Source organism: Lepidochelys olivacea, assembly GCF_965140295.1.
Source record: "Lepidochelys olivacea isolate rLepOli2 genome assembly, chromosome: 7".
Lineage (NCBI taxonomy): Eukaryota > Metazoa > Chordata > Testudines > Cheloniidae > Lepidochelys > Lepidochelys olivacea.
The window spans coordinates 49,032,158-49,055,201 of record NC_140417.1 but is presented as its reverse complement, the minus strand read 5'-3'; the positions used below and the strand labels follow the sequence as shown (position 1 = coordinate 49,055,201).

The following is a 23,044-nucleotide window of genomic DNA, read 5'->3' as shown; positions in this document are numbered from 1 at the left end:
GGTTTTAGTTTGTGATGCTGTGCAGGGGTCTCTAGGCTGCCTCTCCCAACACAAACCATTTTTGTGTATCCTCATTGTGTGATACCTTTCAGCATTGCTCTTTGCTATTTATGTAATCACTGTCATATGCATTTTTGATGTCACTTTCCATGTTTAATTGCAAGTCACTGAAATATTCAAAAGGCAATTTGCCCCAGGCTGCCAGAAGAGTAAAGTTTTGCTCAAATTAAGCAAGTTCTGGGTTCATCATGCCAGCCAGAGAGAACATTGTGCCCAAAATTAGAGGGCCTGGCTATGAGAGGTGGTTTTAATCAAAAGGGTTTGTTTTTTAAATCCTCTAATCTGCTCTGCCTCCCTAATCTTTTTGCGGAATCCATAAAGCATGTGGAGTCTGAATGCTGTCCTGTAAGGCTGTGCAGAGGTGCTGCTAGCTTTATGTGGATGGACTGCTGAAACTGAACAGTGTTATTAAAAAGACAAAAATAGCAAGCATATAAACAGAGTCCCTTCTCCTCAGACACTGCTAACCCCAACCGAAGCTAGACTGCGGCTCAGTCCCAGGAATACAGTGAGCCCATGGCACTCCCACAAGCAGGAGCATGGGATGAGGAAGAACTCAGCTGCTCAGAGCAGCTTGCCCAGGAATTGTCCTACCACATGGAGTGAAAGCAACTCTCTGCTCTATCCCAAGATGCAATACGGAGGACTTATCGTAAAACTGAACAGGAAAGGTCTCTCGGGCATTCAGAGGGAGCGACAGCCATAGCACAGACCCATACCTCCAAGATAATGGACAAGAGACACAAATGGACATTTTTCAGCACAGGTAATCACATTCGAGTGAGTTCATGGCAGCGTGGGAAATGTGTGTCCCTTTGAAAGACCCAGAGTGGGACCGTTTTGCTGTGAGCAGATGGATGCGATGCAGGAACATAAAAACTGCCCGGCTGGATCAGACCAGTGGGCCAGCTAGTCCAGTCTCCTGCCTCCAACGGGGAAGCAACTGGTGCTGGCTAGAGGCAAGCGTGAACAGCCCTCTAACCAGTGGTTCTGTCCGAGCCAACGCACTGGGGAAGTTCCAGCCCAACCTCCAGGCAGTTTGGCGTTGGCTTTGGGCAAAGCTGAAACAAGCCACCCTGCGAACTGAACAGGGGAACAAGTGTGCTGAACGGGAGACTAGCAGAGAGAGTGCAGACACCAGTGACCACACAGTTCCCCAACAGAGCTAACAGGGTCAGCAGCCAGCCAGTTAGGCTACGACACAGCAAGCTCTCTAGGGTCTGGATGTGGTCAATGGTGCAACGCCAGAGCAGCCATTCTAACTGATCACTGGCCCCACAGCGTGGGCTGCCCTGGCTGTTCAGATGAAAAACTCAAATACAAAAAGGGTGTTTTTAAAACAAGAGCCCTAAGAACATGGAAATCATATCACCCAAATGCAGTGCAGAAAAGCCTGCCATAACTATCCCCTGGAAGCGCTTTTTCTAGATCTCGCTAATGGAAACTAAAGCATCTATAAAGCATGGATGACTTTTGTTGAAATCACAGGCTTTGGATCGCAATTTTTAAAAATTATTATTAATTATTATTAAAGGAGTTCATACAAAACGTGGCACCACCGTCCCAGTCCCTAGCTGCAGAACGCAGCACCCACGTGGCACCCTGGTCCCTGGCTGTAGAACGCACACTCCATTCTCTGCAGTGGGGTGAAATAGGGAGGCAATTGCTGAAACTCAGAAACAAAAGCAAAGGAGGGGAGGCATTGCTTACTTCATCTGCTTGACAATTGTGCTCTTCCCAGACTCTCCTGCACCTGTAGAGAAAGGAGAGAGAGAAAAGCCATGAGCTGCAGTGTTTGACTGGAAATTGCTGTGCGGCAGTGGGACACTGTGGTGTGATTAGGGTCAACAACAACAGAGGATGTAACCCACCTGCTGCCGCATTAACATCCAGACAGGCCTCCCAGCAGCAGAGCCTCAAAGAGTCTGGCCCTCTGGGCTTACAAGTACTTCTCTGGTCATCAGACACTTTAGCCCAGAGACGTACAGAAGCTTACAAGAAGAAGCTTGCAAAGGGATGCACTGGAGTAGACCCTGCTCTCCAGGGAGCCCTAGGATAAAGGGAAGGTGACTTTTGGCACCACACACTTTAGTGGGCTCAATCTCACTGTGCAGCATGCCTCAGCCCTTCACATGCCCCAGTGATCCCACCTAGGGGACTTTGGAAGCCTTGCACACTGGCAGAAGCTGCTAGCTGGACTGTACCAGCACACCTGTGGACACGAACAGGGGGTATGAATACTGAGCAGTACAAGGCCTCTGGGCCAGTCTGATGGGGGAAGCTGGGAACAAGGGGCCCTCATCCCCACCCTGGAGCAATGCAAACTCAAAGCAACAAGCACGTAGGCCCCGCACTGTCAAAGTGACGAGAGACATTGGCTGTCCAGCTGGACACACCTTAGCAGAGCCCGATTTGCAGAGGCCGCAGTGTGTCCAAAGGCAGGGAAGTAGACACAGCACACCCAGCTCTCTCATGCACCACTGGCTGGCAAATGCTGACCCTCCCAAGGACTAAGTTACAAGGGGTGGAGGGATCCTTCCACCTTGGGAGAGGAGAGAGTGCTCTTTCAGGAGGCTGAGCTCCTAGAAAAGCTGTCTGCCCTTGGAAAACAGCCCCCTTCCGCCGCTTGAAAGTCCCCTGCAAACAAGACACCTCATAGGGACGGCGAAGAAGTCTAACGGAAGCATCAGGGTATAGAAACGTGCACGTCCAGACAACACCGCAGCTACAGCATTACTTCATCTCGCAAGGACAGCCTGAAACTATACCAACAGCTGCAGGCAAGTTCAGGGCTCCCACTCAGGTATTATGGGAGTTCCCCAGAGGATGGTGGGAGATTTGCCACCACTTTTTCCCCACAAGTCCTCTCAGCCCTCTAGAAATATCCCTTTATGCTGAGCAAAGATTATCGAGAATGCCCCAGGCCAGAGAGCAGCGCCCAGACAACAGGCTACATGCTCAGAGGGCCACAGGCCACAACAGGCGCTACGCAGCACGAGGGTGGCTGCAGGGCAAAATCACAGGCTGCTTTGCAATGGCGCAGCATGACCTGCATGAACGCGCATGGCTGGGCCAACTGAACTGGTGCAGCGTGGATCAATTCCTTGAACTAGACGTGGCCTTGGTTGGATAGGGGAGCCACCAAGGCCTGATCTTCATTGACAAGCCCATCAGCACGGCCTGCTTTCCCAGGCAGGCTGCAAGAACCGGTGTCCTGCCTGACACTTAACAAGGGCCAGGATGGTGATGAACAGCGAGACTAAGTGGAACGTCCCTGGCGTGGTGCAAACTCTGAATCATGTTGGGGGGAAGAGGGGCATTCCAGGAAGCCAATCATGCCTCTCCCCATCCCACACATGTGGCTCCAGACATCACAAACCCCTGGACAGCAGAGGCCAGCTGGAAGCAGTTACTCTTTCAGGGACTACCATGATCACGGGGGACAAAGTCGAGTGAGTGGGCTCTCTCCTCCCCCACCCACAGGAAACCTCCTCTTCCTCCTGGAAGCTGGCAGTGGAAGTAGGTACCACGGCATACTATCCTAGCCAGGCAGTATACATGCCCATTGCACGCCCCACTCTAAGCACAGCTATTGTTATCAAGATGGGTCCAATTCCCTGTTCTGCCAAAGGCTTCAAGTGACCAAAGGCACGCTCTGAGCCTCAGTTTCCCATCTGTCAAATGGTGATCCTGCTGCCCTACCTCATGGAGAGAAGGAGGGGGCTATGAGGAGGAACTCACCAACATTTTTGAAGTGCTCAGATACAGTAGCGTGACGGGGGCCTGCAAGTACACGGATAGACCTGATCAATGCAGACGGGGCATTCTACCTTACAACCACGTTCTAATCCGCATGACAGCAAGTACTGGCCAGAGAAGCCATGCTAGGATGATGCAGGCCCCCTGCTACATCTCTGAACAGGGGGCAGTGCCTGGATCTGCCCCCTAGGACACGGCTGGATCTGATGAGTGTCTCAGTTTCCTTACCCATTGCTCTCAGATTCATTCCTATAGCTGGCTGTCCTCACGCCTGCAAACACTGGTTCATCTGCATTGTCTAGCACCAGTTGGCTCCGCGCAGCCCGAGAGGAAAGCCGCACAGATTCCCCTTCCTCTCCCTGGAGGCGAAGGCTAGGTTGCATGGCTTTCAGCAGCCTGGGGAGATTTGGTGCCAGCTTGGCCTAGAGCCATGCTGCCTGGGGGCCAGCCAACTGAGAAAAGGAAGCAGAGATGCAGTGGCAGATGCAAGCTGCAGCACTACGTAACACGGATAGGAAGTGAAACATTACAAGACTTTTAGGACATAAATGCCCCATAATGAATTCAGAGGCATTCTCCCTATAATTTAAGGCCTCCTGCTGGCCAGAGTGCCAGAGCCATGCCAGCATCCCCACTCTCCTTTCCACTTGCTGCCAGCTCAGATCCTGTCATCTCCAAGCTCTTGGGGCTGGGGTGGAGCGTGTTGCCTTTCCTCAGAGCGGAGGGTACATCACTCCCAACAGGGAGTCACGTTCCTTGTCACCCCACAGAGGTCCTCCAGAGCACCCACAAGACATCAGTTCAAAACCAGCATCCCCCCAACGGTGACCACCCTGTCCTGCACCCAGACTGCGACTGGGCTGGCCGGGATGGGATCTGAGCAGCACCCACAGCACAGTGTGTGACAAACCCACCTGCTGTCCGTCACGGAGGTTGGGCAGCGATCGGTCACCTCGCCCTGCCCTCCAGCTGGCCCACTAGCCCACGATTTCGGAGACAGGGGTCCTTTACCCACCCAGCCATAGCCATTGGACAGCACTACAGGCTGGAGCTGGTCTTTCTGCCCTAGCTCTCATCAGTGAAAACCCTCCCTGGATTTGGGTCACTGATGGCAGCAGTTGGGATGGAGAGTGTGGAAAGGTCAGTCTAGCGGACAGGACTGCTGCATGGCCAGGAGGGGGCACAAGCCCTGACCTTGGCTGCTCCCTCGCAGCATGGTCTGGCCCAAGATGGGAACCACCAGCGTTCCCAGATGGGAACCACTCAAGGCCCCTCGGGGAAGACCACCAGGGTGTGCACACGTCACACACAGACAGACAATCAGGGGGCAGTTCTCTGGCCTGTTACACAGCAGGTCGGACGAGGTGATCACAGTGGTCCCTTGGAATCTAGGAATTCCTCCTCACCAACAAGAGGCAGAGTGTGCTCAGATTGCTGCCTCCAGACCCCGCCTAGCTAATGGAGGCTGAGCTCCTGTCTAAGACAGAGGAGCTAATCAGGCAGAATTAGTAAAAAGGAAATGCACTTTAGAGGGTTACATACAGTCAAGGCTCCTATCAGCAGATGGAAACATCTGCTGCCAAATACAGCGCAAGCCATTTGCCCTTCAGCTAATGAGGTCTGCCCCCAGGAGCTAGTGTCTCCAAATGGCACAGCTGCTCCAAAGCCTCTCCAGGTCCCTCCAGCCCCCCTACTTCAGCTACCCCCTACCGTTCAGCTAGCCTCAGCTGGACTGACTGGTTCTGAACGGGACTGGCATAGAATCATAGAAGATGAGGGTTGGAAGAGACCTCAGGAGATCATCTAGTCCAACCCCCTGCTCAAAGCAGAACCAACACCAACTAAATCATCCCAGCCAGGGCTTTGTCAAGCCAGGCCTTAAAAACCTCTAAGGATGGAGATTCCACCACCTCCTTAGGTAACCCATTCCAGTGCCTCATCACCCTCCTGGTGAAAGTGTTTCCTAATATCCAACCTAGACCTCCCCCACTGCAATTTGAGACCATTGCTCCTTGTTCTGTCATCTGCCACCACTGAGAACAGCCGAGCTCCATCCTCTTTGGAACCCCCCTTCAGGTAACTGAAAGCTGCTATCAAATCCCCCCACACTCCTCTTCTGCAGACTAAACCACCCCAGTTCCCTCAGCCTCTCCTCATAAGTCATGTGCTCCAGTCCCCTAATCATTTTCGTTGCTCTCCACTGGACTCTCTCCAATTTGTCCACATCCCTTCTGTAGTGGGGGGACCAAAACTGGACACAGTACTCCAGATGTAGCCTCACCAGTGCCAAATAGAGGGGAATAATCACTTCCCTCGATCTGCTGGCAATGCTCCTACTAATGCAGCCCAATATGTCATTGGCCTTCTTGGCAACAAGGGCACACAGATGACTCATGTCCAGCTTCTCGTCCACTGTAATCCCCAGGTCCTTTTCTGCAAAACTGCCGCTTAGTTGGTCCCGAGCCTGTAGCGGTGCATGGGATTCTTCCATCCTAAGTGCAGGACTCTTCACTTGTCCTTGTTGAACCTCATCAGATTTCTTTTAGCCCAATCCTCCAATTTGTCTACCTCACTCTGGACCAACATTCCCTCTAATTTTTGACAGGCCGTGTGTGCAAAAAATTTCTTCTGTGCAAATTATTGTGCGCACAGTGTTTCGCCGTGTGCGCGGGGTTTAGGATCTGTGTGCATGTGCACAGCTTAGAGGGAACAGTGCTCTGGACCCTATCCCTACTCTCCAGCGTATCTACCGCTCCCCCTAGATTGTTGATCTGTGAACTTGCTGAGGGTTCAATTAATCCCATCATCCAGATCATTAATAAAGATGTTGAACAAAACCAGCCCCAGGACCAACCCCTGGGGCACTCTGCTTGATACCAGCTGCCAACTAGACCGAGCCGTTGATCACTACCCATTGAGCCCGACAATCTAGCCAGCTTTCTATCCACCTTATAGTCCATTCATCCAATCCATACTACTTTAACTTGCTGACAAGAATATTGTGGGAGACCGTATCTAAAGCTTTTCTAAAGTCAAGATATATCACATCCACCGCTCTCCCCATATCCACAAAGCCAGTTATTTAATCATAGAAGGCAATCAGGTTGGTCAGGGATGACTTGCCCTTGGTGAATCCATGTTGACTGTTTCTGATCACCTTCCTCTCCTCCAAGTGCTTCAAAATGGATTCCTTGAGGACCTGCTCCATGATTTTGCCAGGGACTGTAGGTCCCTGGGTTCTGTTTCTTCCCTTAAGTGTGGGAACTATATTTGCCTTTTTCCAATCGTCTGGGACCTCCCCAGATCGCCACAAATTTTCAAAGATAATATCCAATGGCTCTGCAATCACATCAGCCAACTCCCTCAGCACCCTTGGATGCCTTAGATCCAGCCCGAGGGACTTGTACATGTCCAGCTTTTCTAAAGTCCTTAACCGGTTATTTCATCACTGACAACTGCTCACCTACTCCCCATACTGTGTTGCCCAGTGCAGTAGTCTGAGAGCTGCCTTTGTCTGTGAAGACAGAGGCAAAAAAGCATTGAGTACTTCAGCTTTTTCCATATCTGTCACTATGTTGCCTCCCCCATTCAGTAAGGGGCCCACACTTTCCCTGACCACCTTCTTGTTGCTAACATGCCTGTAGAAACCCTTCTTGTTCCCCTCACATCCCTTGCTAGCTGCAACTCCATTTTGCCTTGGCCATCCTGATTACACCCCTGCATGCTCTAGCAATGTTTTTATACTCCTCCCTAGTCATCTGTCCAAATTTCCACTTCTCTTACGCTTCCTTTTTGAGTTTAAACTCGCCAAAGATTTCACTGTTAAGCCAGGCATGTCGCCGGCCATATTTGCTATTCTTTCTGCACTTCGGGATGGTTTCTTCCTGCGCACTCAATAAGGTTTCTTTAAAATACAGCCAGCTCTCCTGGACTTCTTGTCCCCTCATATTAGCCTCCCAGTGGATCCTTCCCATCAGTTCCTTAAGGGAGTCTAAATCTGCTTTTCTGAAGTCCAGAGTCCGTATTTTGCTACTCTCCTTTCTTCCTACTCTCCTTTCTTCCTTCTGTCAGGATCCTGAACTGGACCATCTCGTGGTCACTGCTGCCTAGGTTGCCACCCACTTCTACTTCCCCTACCAATTCTTCCCTGTTTGTAAGCAGCAGGTAAAGAGGAGCACAGCCCCTAGTCGGTTCCTCCATCACTTGTACCAGGAAGTTGTCCCCATCACTCTCCAAAAACTTCCTGGATTGTCTGTGCACTGCTGTATTGTATACTGCTGGCTTAAGGAGCTCTCAGATCACCATGCGTCCAGCTTGTCTCTGGCTATAGGGTATTGCTCTGCACAGAGCAGGAGGTCTGGAAATGGGATCTGAGTGTGAACCTGGCTTTCCAGTCAGTAATGCTGAAAGACGCCCAAGTCCCAGCAGCCCAGCTCAGCTTTGGTCTGAAAGAGTGAGTCATGTGGCTTGCTCAGTGATTTACAACCAGCAGCAAACCCTGTTGCCCCAGGGCTGAACGGATCACAACTGGGTTGTGCAGAGACAGCTCACTGATAGCAGCGCCTGCCCTGCTTAGGGCAGAGCTCAGCTATGCTGTTCACAGGGAATGGGGGGGAGGGGGGGAGGAGAGGCACCTTAATGTTCGGCTGTGAAAATATGCCTAGGGCTGAAACTTGGCACATGAGGTCTCAACCCAATCACAGCCTTCTGGGGAGCGCCAAAAACTCATCCGCTCAGCCATTTTAAAGGTCACAAAAACACAGAAGATACTGAGCACTCAGAGCTTGTATGCCCCATGGTGTCCTGGAATGCAGGGAATCTCCTGGGACTGCACTGATTTGGTGTGGCTTGGTTACAGCAGAGCAAGTTCGTGCTCCCACCAGCAGGGACCACACTGCAGCCAGGTACACAAACACTAACTCAATCGGAGGCTTCCGTTTGGAAGAGGAAGTTTGGCAAGCCTAGAAAATGGACCCATCCGGTTGGTAAGAGACAAGGAAGCTTGTTCACACATGCAGTAAATATCCTCCAAAAGGATGAGCTCAGGCTCCGATCCTGCAGTCAGCTGCACACTCAGACTCCCACTGATCAGCTGTCTAACTGCAGAGATCAGGTTCAGGGCTTTGATCTGTGACGCTGGAGATTCAAGTACTTCGGTTCTCATGTGGCATAACTAACTGGCTCAGACCATATTACCCCAACCACTAGGATCTCCCTCCTTTTACTGCAACAACCCACTGCCACATATGGTTTTACCAACCTACCTCCATTTGAAACTGCCCTCAATTTAACATCCCACAAGGCTGATTTGTTTGATTTTATATCCAAACCCTGAAGTTCTCTCTGATTACTGCTATGTCTCACCAACCCCTTGCGAGCAGTTGTGTAAATGAATGAAAAAAGGAACATACACAAAATGATGCATCACAGAATGAGCTCAGCTCCTTCATTTGATCAACAGGAGCAGAGTTTTATTTAGGGGCTTTGTTTTCAGAAGCACCCTGGAGCACACTTCACAACCATAGCGAAGGCTCAGCAGTCTGGATGCTCCAGTATCATCTCCGAGATGGCCATTGCTGGGGACAGATTTCCAGGTGGTAGCAAGTTGCTACTGTATGTGGATTAGGGAGAGTCTATTCAAAACCCTTCTTAAACTCACTGTTTCCCAGACGCTCATCACAAGGAACATTATTAAGGCTCCCCCACCCCCCAGATTCTTTGTGTGCTTTATTATATGTGCACTGTAGACTGAAAGGACATCAATTCTGAGGTGCACCCCCTCCAATAACACTGCCATTGTTGTTCCCCCTCCCCAGCCTCTAAGAGGAGGAGAGAAACACCCAGAGTCACAGCTGTGTGCAGAGCATTGCATCTGACCAATACACTGCATGTATGGAGATGGTCACCACCCCACTCTAATCCATAACTAAGGATGGTAATTAGCAGGCAGCAACTGACTTTCCATGCTCCCTCGGAGAACCAGGGGCAGGTTTGTTATGGTCTCTCAGTGCGGAAGAGGTATGGAATTTGTGCCTATTTAAGTTTCTGAAGCCCCAAGCAGCTCTCACCACACACACTGTTGCAGTCTGCTGCATCCCAATGGGACATGCGTTGTCCAGAGGGCAAACTCTTTACCTCTGGATGCCCAATGTTCTCTTTTAAAGACTGGCAAGAGCCTCTCCTGCCAACATGTGCCCGGCACAAGTGCACGTGTTCATACAGAGGATCCCTCTCCCCCTCAGAGATCTCTGGTAACCCCAACAGCCAGATGGCCCTGGGGAGGTGCGCTTGGGAGCAATAGCTTGTCAGCCCGAGATGGACTCTGGAAGGTCCCCAACATATCTAGCCACCACCCTGACAAATATACCCAATGCACATACTGTACCAGCTTCCTAGGAGAAGGCCTCTTCCCTGCAAATAGCCTAGCCACTCCCTGCCTCAGAGTGCAGGCTAAGAGATGGAAGTCAAAGAAATTCAACATCCTAAATAAAAGCAATGCAAGGGCCCTGGATCAGAGAGTTCCAGGGATCCCTCTTCCCGCCCCTGCTAGTCAAAAGCTGAGAGAGCTCTCCTACTAGCCAACAGCTTTGCAAAAGTAAGTTAAAGGGAGAGCCACCGTGCACAAACAGGAAGACATCCAGAGCCTCCAAGCTCTCCCTGCAATGAGCCTCTACAAGCAAGGCTGGCGCCTGTCAGAAGATATTTTAATAAGCCGGTGAGACGGTGCAGACACTCTCCAGGCCACCGTGTCAACTCGGCAGAGCAAGCCAGCTGGCTTGCTGGTGCCAGTGCTGAGCTACAGCTGTACCATCCCTTTCACAGACAGCAATTGTCTCTAATCATGGCTAGGTACCCAGCGGGGACACCTGCTGAAGGACAAGGGTCTGCAGATGCTCTTCTAGGTATTATTCTGTCACAGTCATTGGGCTTACAGAACATAGCATGGAGAGCAGCCAACTAATAAGGAGGTTGGCCTCTAAAACGGAGGAACGCTCCCGCCTGGGACTTGGCTTTTTCTTGAAAGGCCTGACTGGCATCTTGGCTCTTCAAAGGAGCCACTAAGCTCAGCGAGTGGAACTTGGAAAGCGTTTCCTGTCTCCACTCCTACTTTGCTACCCTAGTAGGGAAATAAAACTAAATCTGATCACCTTATTCTCCTGCTATGTGGTGCAAAGAGTCATGTGTTTCAGGAACATACAGCTCGGAGACAGTTCCACCCCAGGACACAATCAGGTTCACGCTGAGCAGGCCAGATGGGGTCCAGCCCAGGGTGTCAGACTTCGCCAGGCACTGCAAGGGGTTAGCATGCACACCATTGTGTAAGGGCTTGCCACTCCTCAGAGCAGGTTCTTCATGCTAACCCTCTGCCTTTTAACCAAGGTCAGGCCCTGTCGCCTGGGATCCTAGTGCTGGGAGGGGACTAACCACTGGTATCTCAAAGCAGCAGGAGTGAAGCTCTTCTCCAGCTGGAGAAGAGCTAAGTCACCCAGCCGCCTCCTGAAGACTGCTCCCTAGCATCAGACAGCACTGTGCTTGAGTCTCTGCCAGGCCTTCCAGAGAGGGAACTTAACCCCATAAAGAGCAGATCGCTCAGTCTATGGCCCAAGCGGCCATTTTTCAACCTGTATTACAAACACTATAATATTCCCACGCTCCTCTCTAGCATGTCTCATCAGTAGATCTCAAAGCACTTTACAAGAGAGGTCAATATCATTATCCCCAATCTACATATGGGGAAACTGAGACACAGAGAGGGGAAGTGACTTGCCCAAGGTCATGCAGCAGGCCAGTGGCAGAAACTGAGTCCCAATCCAGTGCTCTATCTACTAGGCCACACTGCCTCCCACTAGTCAGAAGCACTCACAAGACAACCCTCTACCAAGATTAGATACTAGGCAACAAGTCTAGTGGTTGGAGCCTTACACAGCAGGTCACAAGATCTGTGTTCTATGCTCAGTTCAGCAAGGGACACACTCAGATTTTGGGCAAGTCACTTCCCCGCTCTTTGCCTCCGTTTCCCCATCTATTAATATGGGGAGAATCCCAACCATCTCCAAAAGCTCTCCAAATAACCGACACAAAATAAATGGTGTATATTATTACAGTTATCCTGATTCTGTCTACCACAGCTCATTACCCCTCCAGGCAGCACTAGACAACTGTGGCTGAGGTAGTGTCAGGCTGAAAAAAATTCTGCTCACAGGTAAGCAAACATAAAAATGGCCACACTGGGTCAGACCAATGGTCCATCTAGCCCAAAGTCCTGTCTCTGACAGTGGCAAGTGCCAGGTGCTTCAGATTGGAATTTAGTCTGCAGAAGAGAAGAATGAGGGGGGGATTTGATACCTGCTTTCAACTACCTGAGAGGTGGTTCCTGAGAGGATGGTTCTAGACTATTCTCAGTGGTAGAAGAGGACAGGACAAGGAGTAATGGTCTCAAGTTGCAGTGGGGGAGGTTTAGGTTGGATATTAGGAAAAACTTTTTCACTAGGAGGGTGGTGAAACACTGGAATGCGTTACCTAGGGAGGTGGTAGAATCTCCTTCCTTAGAAGTTTTTAAGGTCAGGCTTGACAAAGCCCTGGCTGGGATGATTTAATTGGGGATTGGTCCTGCTTTGAGCAGGGGGTTGGACTAGATGACCTCTTGAGGTCCCTTCCAACCCTGATATTCTATGATTCTATGAACAGAATACGGCAATTTTGAGTTATCCACCCAATCGTTCAGTCCCAGCTTCTGGCTGTTGAGGGTTTAGGGACACCCAGAGCATGGGGCTGGGTCCCTGACCATCTTGGCTAACTGTCATTGATGGACTCATCCTCCAGGAACTTATCTAGTTTTTTTTGTTTTTTTTAAACCCAGTTATACTTTTGGCCTTCATAACATCCCTGGCAATGAGTTCTATAGGTTGGCTGTGTGTTGCATGAAGAAGTCCTTCCTTTTGTTTGATTTAAAACAGCTACCTATTAATTTCAGAGGCCGACTCGTGGTTCTTGTGTTATGTAAAGGGGTAAACAACACTTCTGTTTTGCCATCTTCAATGTAAGCAGGTAGATTGTGCCTAGGCTGGTAAATTTTCACAGTGATTTACCAAAACTAGCTGCATGGACACATTGTGTGCTGGTTTTAGAACAGACACCACTAACAAGGTAAGGACTACTGGGGACAGAGCTCAGTATGCATTTTGCTATGAAAAGAGACCTGTAAGGAGGACAGAAATAATAAAAGCAAGTCTCAAAGTATCCAACCGTACACCGGAAAGGGGCATCTGCACTAGGAGTTTCTTGGTGTTTTATCCTAGGGATCACTCCCTTAACAGCCTCGAATTCAATCAGAACCTAACTGGGAAGATGCTAGCGCTAGGTTTTGGAACCTCTAACCTTTGGCTTCCATGTGTACCATCTAGCAATGGTATCACTGTATGCGCAGTGAGGTAGAGCAGGGCTTTATAACTACCAGCAGGTGACGTCCTAGCATCTACTCCTCAAGAACATTCCAGTTCTGCCCTATATTTAACCTGGCGAGTTGAACACAAGCCCCAGCTCTGTGCAGACACTCCCCAAAACAGCACTGGAGAAGGAAGAATGGACATGGTGGAGGATGACATAAGCCAGGGGAGTTTTCAAGTGACAACATTCCTGAAATGGTAATTTGACTTTGGCCGACCATAGCTCCATGCAGATGGCAGGATCAGAGCCTATCTGGCTAGGGCTAGCTGACATATCCACACCGAGATGCTAGGAGACACTCGCTCATTTGGGGGGCTAATCAGGAAAAGATCAGAAGGAAAGAACATGAAGGCCCAGTTGTTAATACAACCGAACAGCAAACCTGCTATCTGTTTCCCAATAGGCATGGAACCACAAGACACCTGGTCTGCTGGAGGAGGTTTCCAGCCAGAAGGTTTCCTATGAGAAAGCAGAGCAGCCTTTTAATGCAAGCCAGATGAGCCCAGAGTCAATGTGACCCAAGAACGCGTACACCCAAGGCTCGAAGGAAACAGATTCCACATCTACAGATGTACCGCTTTCACTGTGGAGGCAGCTCCCTGCTTCCCTGCACTGCATTTTTTTTTTCCTTTTGGCTAGATGCTTGGGAAATTGGTACCTTAAAACATTTAATAAAAAAGGGTCAAAGTGATGGAAGAGCTTGCCTTAAATATTACCCACCAGGCTGCCCTGAACTGTTCTCAAGTGCTGCAGCATGTTGAAGGCCAGCTGCACTCTACCCTAGAGGCAGTCGCATTTTCAGTTGTGGCAGAAGCCCATTATTTTGACGGATACTGTAAATGTTTTAAAGCTACTACAGCTGCTCTAAATACACACACCCTCCGAGGTCCAAGGAGCACAGATTTCAAGAGAATCCACATTTTTTCCTTACACAGACAGGCAACCCCACCTCATCCCACCCCCAAATCTGTGTGTCTCCCTTTCTCCCCTTTTCCTACGGGAAACTAGGACAATCCTCAAACTCAGCAAGCACATAATTTTAGTCCCAGGACAAAGCAGCAACCGAAGAAGCCAACATCAAAACCGAATTCTGATCTCTTCATCGAAAAACACCAGCCTTGACTCTAGCACCCACGGAGCCCAGACAACAAGCACAACTGCCAAACTGTTTTAAAAGCCCATTTTTAGCAGTCAAACGACAGTCAGGAAAAAACAAATCTGGTTTTCCAGAAGCCTATGACAATCGAAAGCCAGTCTGGGCAAAGGAAATATATCCCACTGATTTACCCAAGATTTCCAAGAGCAGGCATATCAGCTCAGTGACACTGGTGTATGTCCAGAGTAATTTCACTGGCTTCAAAGGAGTTACTCCCAGTTCACACTGTTATGACCGAGATGAGACTCTGGCATTGGTTACCTGAGACAAACGGGCCTCTCTTTTCAAAATCCTAATAAATTTAAGAGCTGGAGACTTCAAGAGGGGAGAAACTGTCCCTTTGCACAAACAGGGCCCAAAGACTAGTGAGCAAAACAAACGAGCTGTTTGTGGGCGAGTGACCAGAAAACAGAAGTTTCCAAAACAGATAAATCCATCAGGCTCTAAAATGACTTGTCCAGTTTAAAAAAAAAAAAAAAACATTTCCCCCGCTGGCCAGGGATAAGGCAGGAGAAGTGCTAGACAAAAAGGGCCTTTTCCAGACAGAGTCTGGAGTATGTTTTATCATGTAAATTGGTGCCATTGCTTAGCAGTCTGTCCTCCACAGTTCAGAGAAGCGGCTAACGCACTTTGAAATCCACGTGGATAAAAGATGCTAGGTAGGGTCCTGCCTATAAACTCCACTGTACGACTCCCCTGCCTGCTCTACAGCCTTTAATTGTGATGCTCCCATCTGGTGAGACACCTGGTCACCTTAGCCAGGTATAAAGAACCCAATTTGGTGAGTGTTCATATCATAACCACCACAGCTGGGGTTGTGCATCTGAACCTACCATGCATCTGCCTGCACTCCAGGAAAATCCAGGCAGCAATCACTTGGTGCCTTGGACCCCAGCAGAACATGGGGAAATTAATTCTGAGACGTCCTACTGCCCAGACAGCTGGGAAGGAGGACTGCCCTAACTTGATTTCCTACTGGGCTCTGTGTAACATGTCCAAACTGCAAATGAATCCAGTGTGCTGATCCAGTTTCATGAGTCACGTGCCGAGCTAGGCCTCTGGCAGGGACCACATGCTTCGCTGCTACAGCTTCATTTTAGTACATGATATGCAGACACAAATCATGTTTACAGCCAACTGGGCCATAACTGGTTACAAACCAGAATGGACAAGGCTGAAAGCTAAAAAGCCATTGACGTAAAATGCTGCAGGCATGGGAAAGAGGTGCCTAGCCAGCCACTTCAGTCTGCAAGAGGAGAGGAAAGGAACAAAGACAGTTTAAAATGCAAGAGGAGGAAAGGCCTGTTCCAAGGAGCAGCAGCAGCTATAAATAAAAGCCTACTGTGTCTGCAGTGCCTTCAGTGTGAGATCAATGAAATAAAAGGGTCTGACTTCATAAAACTAAGATGTAATTAACGGTTACATCTCAAGCATGGCTGCAGCTGCTTGGCCTCACAGCGTTTCACACACGGAACATGCCCAGCCCTGGAGTCAGCCAAACCTGAGTGATGGAACGACAATCTGGTCTCCATACAGAGGCTGCGCTGGCAGACAGGGTAATTGGGATGCAGAGCGAAAGTGGGAGCCAAAGCCTGGGCTCATACAGAAAGGAAAGCCATGAGGTGTGGGAATTCAACCCAGATCAAAGCCCTCCCCCCTTCTCAGCAATACTTGGGTTCAGTGGGAGTCACCAAAGTGCATCATGGAAAACAGATGGAAGGTCAAACTCCAGTGCAGCAGCTTCTTTGATGTTAAGGTGTGTGGACTCCTTCCTGGTGTTTTGAAATAAACAGTCAGAGGAACTGGATTTCAGGCCCCATGCACAGGACCGTGGGTACTTCCTCTGGTGAATACAAAAAAAGCTTATCACTCAATGCCAAAGGACTACCCTGCCATGCTGGGACTCCAGCAAGGCCTTTGCCACACTGGGCTTTCTGCATTTAATTTATTGAAGGTTTCTACAAGGCCAAGGGCTCAGCTTAGCAGGTGTCATCTAGTTAACGACAATGCCCTGTTTTCAAGCCAAGAGCCTCTGCCTTTTAACTTAGCTACCCGGGACACCACAACAAATCCAACAGCAAATGAGAAATACTTACACCTCCAATAAATCAGTGCAGAAAGAGCTGAAGCCTCTCAATAGATGGGCTGTGCTTACATGAATGTTTGTTGTCAAATGGAAGATCTTGTGTAGGGGTGATTCAATTACCGGGCTGCTCTTGCCCGAGCAGTGCTGTATTTGTTATGTATAAAACCGGATGTATAATTATGTCAGTATTGTAATTAGCAAACTAACAGCAGAGCTGGTTCCTGAACAATGCGTGGATTAAACTTTGCCTCCCTGACATGCGAACATCTGCCGAGGTGATAGCAGACAAACTTCTAGCAACTATCCTGCTGCGGCCGCGCACAACACGGATCACCCGTGTCCTCAATGGGGACCATACTGCAGCAAAGAGATGCAAAGTTTAAAGGTCAAACCATCTAGTCTGACCTCCTGCACTTCACAGGCCACTAAACCCCACCCAGATACCCTTGTATTTAGTCCAATCTAGATCACTGGGCTCAAGCATTACAGCGATCAGGAGACAACTACTGGACACCACAGGCAGAGAACCGAGGTGCACCCATGGCTGAGGCCTCTGCAGTGGCAGGGAATTGCAGTAGGGTGCTCAGACAGGGAGCTATGGGAGTGAGGAGGGTCCTTAGATCCCATGCCTCTGCAGAAGCTCTGGGGTTGAGGAGCAGCTGCCCCCTCCATAGCCTGTGATCTCAGACTGAGCTTGGTCAGGCCTGGCCATTAGTTCAGTGGGGGGCTCTGCAGGAAACAGCGATTCTAAAGACAGAAGTGCCACCTCCATTAGTCCGTACTGCACCTGTGGCCCAGCGCAAATTGAGGGAGCGCTGGGCAGCTGGAGGCATCCTCTTCCGAGACCCCACAGAGCTCTTCAACACTTGTAGCTATCAATGGTCCACTTCCCCCAGGGCTCTGGGGTGTACACTCAACACATCTAAATAGACTCACAGCACTCTGACCTGACAGCAAGACAGAATGGCTTGGAACCTAGAGAAAAGGGTTTCTACTTCTCTGAATAGACCACACCCCTTCACCAGGTATACAGTCACCCAACCACTTCTCTGGTCTAGCCTTTGCTTATTTTTAAGCTCTATACAGAAAAACTGGGTAACTCAGCAGTGTCCAGAATCGCTCACGTCGTCCCCGCCTCCCCACCTGCGCACACAGTCACTCATTTAGTGCCCTCCCACCCCCATTTGTGCACATTTCCCACAACTGAGATTCATTAGGTAAATAGAGCCCTGGGCTTGGCAGCAGGAGACCCAAATACGAGATTCATTAGCACTCAACAAAGGGGGCTCCTTACTCCCCTTTCCCACTAGACTTCAGGTGTCAGGAAGATCGAGCAGATGGCAAACCAGGTGTAGTACAGCGGCTCTGTGCAAGCCATGTCCCCCTCGCAGCTTACTTTAATTGAGGTGTGGACCTTCTGGCTGGTGCATGAGCCCAGGCTCTAGGACCCTCCGAGCCTGAATGTTCACACACCACAATTAAACAGTTAGCTTGCCTGGGCCAGCCACAGGTGTCTAAATGCAGGCAAGAAGGAAAAACTTAGAATACTAATTGAATTCTCTGCAGCTCCATCCACTCCAGTCAAGTTAGGCATGGCCAAGAGAGCTTAGAGAGAAGGGATTCTCACATGGTATTGAGACACAGATGGCCAAGTGCCACCATTACAAAAGCAATCTAAAAAGAGGCAGGGCTGCAAACCTCATGGATGCCCTTCAGCTGGCTACACAGTGCCTCAGACCAGATTCCCATTTGCCAGGAGTGGTGAACAGATCAGAGCAATCACACCCCATAGAGGGACAGCACTTTGCTATGTTCTATGGAATAAGAACTGAAACCACACTGTCTGTGCACATGCTCTGAGTAGGTACCTGAATAGCAAGTAGCATGTTCTGAGATGCTGGTAACAGATGGTACCAACAGCACAGAACACTCAGGTTGCCAGCAAGGCACAACTCAGCCAGCCCAGTCACACATGGACTTTTAATTGATCCCTCTGGGATGAGAAGCCAATGGTTTTCTGCTAAACAGAACGTACTAAAAAGCCTCTTAATTAGGCATGGAAACCAACAGAGCACAAGACATTTTACTGGAGTGTATAACACTGCTGTAGCTGCTGCTCTAATGACAAAATCCTTTACAAAGTCCATGTGAGGATCATAAGGTTTTAACATTTCCCTACCGGAGAGGAGCCAGTGTTTTCACATCCTCTGCAAAGGAAACAGCTACTCTGAGCAAACTCAAAGACATTGTTCCAGCCCAACCAGCAGGCAGAATGGGCTTGTATGCTAGTTTGCTTATTCCTGTGAATTTGGAATCAGAGTCCAAGGAACATGACAAAATTGTGTCAAAAGGCCACATTAGCAACATGAGATCAAGCACTTGGAGACTAGTGGTCCCAGCATGCAACTGCTCAAATGGGGATTGCATTACATGCTGGGATTTGTAGGCTCCCTGGGCCATGCTTTGGCCTCAGAGACAAGAGCTGCCTTCTAGACCCTGAGACACAGTTAGGGTACCCCTTCCTCTCAGCCCCTTAGCCCGGAGCCTCCAATCCTACCTGCAAACAAAGCTTTCTGATCTCCTGACACTGCTACTGGTGGTGACCTGGGCTCTGTCGTTTCCCCATACACATGTGCACTACCAGCCTTTCCCCAGTTAATGAGAGATTGTGCTTTCACTCCCTCCTCTTGTACATTAAATCCCTTAATCCCATTTATAGGCCAAATCCTTCATGCAGGTCAAACAGACGCTCTTGCTGCTAAACAGAGTGCTTTACAACTGAGCCTCAGAGGCCTGTCATCTCCTCCAGGGTCCAGCCCTAGCAAGAGCTACCCGACTTTTCTGCTTTGCTTGTGCCTGTAGCATTCCATTGCGAGATGGCTGGCTGGCTCACCCTCTCCGGAAACAGTGAGTGCTACAGAGCCAGCTGCCGTTCAGGTTGCTCTGACAAACAGACATTGACTGTTCCTACAGCATGCAGCAGACTTTGCACCAGCCATCCTTCATGGGTCAATAGGTATTCATTGGCACTTGGTTGTCAATTTCCTCTCTTCCAGCAGCAATGCTCTTAGACCAATACATTCACACCAATCATGCGAAGAGGAAAAGTCGTTAACAGTTGCCTTACAATCCTAAACTCATAGGTCACTGTACAATAAGTTATTGACTTCTGTTGAGGTGAAATCAGATTTAATAACCCAGAAAATGTTACCCTAAGCTAAGATCAAGAGTAATGTCAAGGGACAACAAATCTTGATGTTCACTGAACTACACAGTGCAAACATGTATTGTGACATATGTTCTGAATCTATAAACCTAAACTCACATCCCCTCCCATTCACAAATTCAGGCTGTAAATTCAAAGGTTTCAACCACCAGAGAAGTGAGGTTCCGGAGCAATCTCCCAACAGGAGTTGTGAGGGAAAATATCTTCGTTAGCGTAGAGAGTGAGAGAGACAGAGAGAGAGACAGAGAGAGAGAGAAAAATTTCTGAGTGAGACTGAATGATGGAATACATTGGGGAAGGAGAAATCCCTTCCCGACCCCTGCAGGTGACGGGGCAAGCCATCAAAGCCCTGATGCATGGGATGCATCATGCATATTAGGTCACATCAATGCCATTTTTCAGGGCTGGGTTATTTCCAGGTGTGTATATCTTCCAGTGCAGTATCCAGTCCAGTTTAAGTGCTCTGAGCCATGGGGTTACCATCCCAATCCTTGGGAGACCATTCCAGAGTCTAACTGATCTCAGGTCTTCCTGATCTTTAACCCACATTTTCTTTCTTGTTCTTAGCATTATCCCATTACCCTAGATAAATCATCACTAATATTAATTTAGAAAATTCAAGTAAATTTAATCAACAAACATATGCAGTCCACCAAGTGTTCACCTATTTTTGTTGCATGCACACACCAGTCTATTCTTCAACACAGACTTGTAGAATTCATTCTGTCCTGGAAACCGACTAGCTAACGTAATTTTCTGTATTGAAGACTTTGTTGTAGACATTTTCCTTTTAAAAAAAATATTTAAAAAAGATCATGATTTGGGGGAGCATATTTACAATTTCCGTGCACTCCATGAAGTCATAATTTATCCATTACACCCTGAAAAATCCCTTTCCCTCTTCAGTGTTTACATCCTAAAAAAACATTTGCAGAGCTGTGTCTAATCCCCCTAGGCAGCACTTTGCCCGGCTATGCACATTTAGCTCTTTAAGACCCCAATCCAGCAAAGCACTTAAACAGTGCTTTAGTCCCACTGAAATCAATGGGTTAATTTAAGCACGTGCTTCAGAGCTTTGCTGAATCGGTGCCCCAATCTCTCCTCATGACTCAAGCTTTGCAGCACTTGTGTTGCTGTTTCCTAAAAACCCCCAGTTGAGCCACACCCTTGGAGCTGAACACAATAGCATAGGTGTAATATACACAGGGCCACACATACTACAAGCCAGGATGGGACCACTTTTTCACTGCAACTTCTAAATTCGGCAGCAATAATTATTCTATTGTTAAGTAACATTCTTCACTCTTTGCCACCACTGCCCCCTCTCAGGGGCAGTTGGAAAACACAGCTAAAATTCATTAAAGATGTGGCTTTTGTTAGGATATCGAGGCAGCCTGACCCATTCCCAGATCTTTACTCCTTAGGGTGGGTCTACACCTGTGGCAGCATACAGATATTGCACACCCAACTAGCATAGATATAACAACAACAGAGACGGTTAGGCACGGCTTAGGCGAGTAGAAATGCCTAAACCTTATGGTATATACTCTACACAGCTCTCTACACACCCAAGCAGTGCCCCGCAAGTCTACACTGCTAAAAATAGCAATGTAATGTCCCACGGCCTGCCTGCGTGCTGCAGGAGCCTCTCTCTGCTGCAGTGAAAGACTCCGGCAGCGGGAAAAAGCTCCAGCAGCTCCTGGCTGCTGGAGCCCTTCCGCACTGCCTCCTCCCGTAGGAGCCTTTCACTGCCATATGCATAGAGCCCTGCAAATCTGTGGATATCCACTTTATATCGGCAGATATCCGAGCACCACATTTGTGGATAGCGGATGGATACGGATCCAAATATATCTAGAGCCCTGAAAACTGTGAAATCCACTTTATGTCCATGAACCGTGTTTGCAGATCAGATGCAAATTTTATTTCCACGCAGGGCTCTACACATGCAGTTAGACACCACAGTAAGCATGAACGCAGCCTGCCTTTCCTTGTGGTGTGTGGCTACACGAACCCTATGCACTGCTGCAAGCATAGAGAAAGCCTGAGATGTTGACCAGGTAACCCAGCTCAGAACCTCCTTCCCCACCATGTGTCAGGGAAAGGGGAAGACTAGCTGGCTGACAGACTCGCCACACTTCAGTCCCTGCACTGTTCTCCCCACTGCCTTGCTTGGCAGCATACACTTCGAGCTCCCTTTGCTTCCAGACTGCAAGCTGGGTTCTAGCTCCTCAACTCCCTTCTGACAAGGAGCAGGAGCTGCAGTCTGTAAAGGGTTAACGCATCCCTGCTTGCCCCCTAGCCGCAGGGAGGGGAAGCTGGGTCAAAGGGGAACTAAGTGCAGAGGAGTGTTCTCGGCTCTCCTGGCTGTCCACAGCAGGGAACGCCTATGGGAATTATGCCCAGTTTTGATCAATGGATTTGCTTCCTGTTCTGTCAACCATAAAACAAGCCCTGAGGAAAAGGCCTTAAAACAGAAGTGGGCAAACTACGGCCCGCGAGACCCTCCTGTCTGGCCCCTGAACTCCTGGCCTGGGAGGCTAGCCCCCTCGGCCCCTCCCCCCGCTGTCCCCCTTCCCTTGCAGCCTCAGCGCCTTGTGCTGCCAGTGCAACGGTGTGGGCAGCGCAGTTGCAGAGCCGCGGCCTGACCCAGTGCTCTGACCAGCGCGGCTGTAGCACCGCCAGCCACCGGTGCTCCAGGCAGCGCGGTAAGGGGGCAGGGGGCACGGGGGGTTGGACAGAGGGCAGAGGAGTTGGGGGGGGTGGTCAGGGGGCGTGGATGTGGATAGGGGTTGGGCAGGGAACAGGAGGGTTGGATGAGGCTGGGGTCCCGGGGGGGGGGGCAGTCAGGGGTGGGGGGTCTGGGGGCGAGAAGCAGGGGTGGGGGTTTGGATAAGAGGCGGGGGATGGGCCACGTCTGGCTGTTTGGGGAGACACAGCCTCCCCTAACTGGCCCTCCATACAATTTTGGAAACCCAATGTGGCCCTCAGGCCAAAAAGTTTGCCTGCCCCTGCCTTAAAAGGCTAATGCTTCCCCCACCCCCTCTCCCGGCTGATGAAAACCCTCACTAGCTCACACCCCTGTGCCTGGCTCCACAGAACAGTGCAGGGAGCATGCACTGTAAATCCAATTAATTCCCCATTATGGGGAAAGCTGGAGAGCAAGAGGCAGCAGCAGGTAGGTCCCAGCAGGCAGGGATACAAAATGAGTGCCAAGCACCTGCCTGCAGTAAAATGCCAAATTCTGGGGCAGAAACATTGAATTGCAGAGTGTCATGGGAAATGCCAAATCCAGGGGCCCCAGACTCTA

The 23,044-nt window shown here is 49.7% G+C and overlaps 1 protein-coding gene across 1 annotated transcript in view; it reads right to left on the bottom strand.

Annotated features, from left to right (window-relative positions):
- GNAI2 (G protein subunit alpha i2) overlaps positions 1-23,044 on the bottom strand; it is a 197,626-nt gene that overhangs the window by 87,255 nt on the left and 87,327 nt on the right. Inside the window, exon 2 of the mRNA XM_084633229.1 lies at positions 1,771-1,813. Coding sequence (XP_084489355.1) covers positions 1,771-1,813 — 43 coding nt within the window. The remainder of the gene's footprint in view (positions 1-1,770; positions 1,814-23,044) is intronic.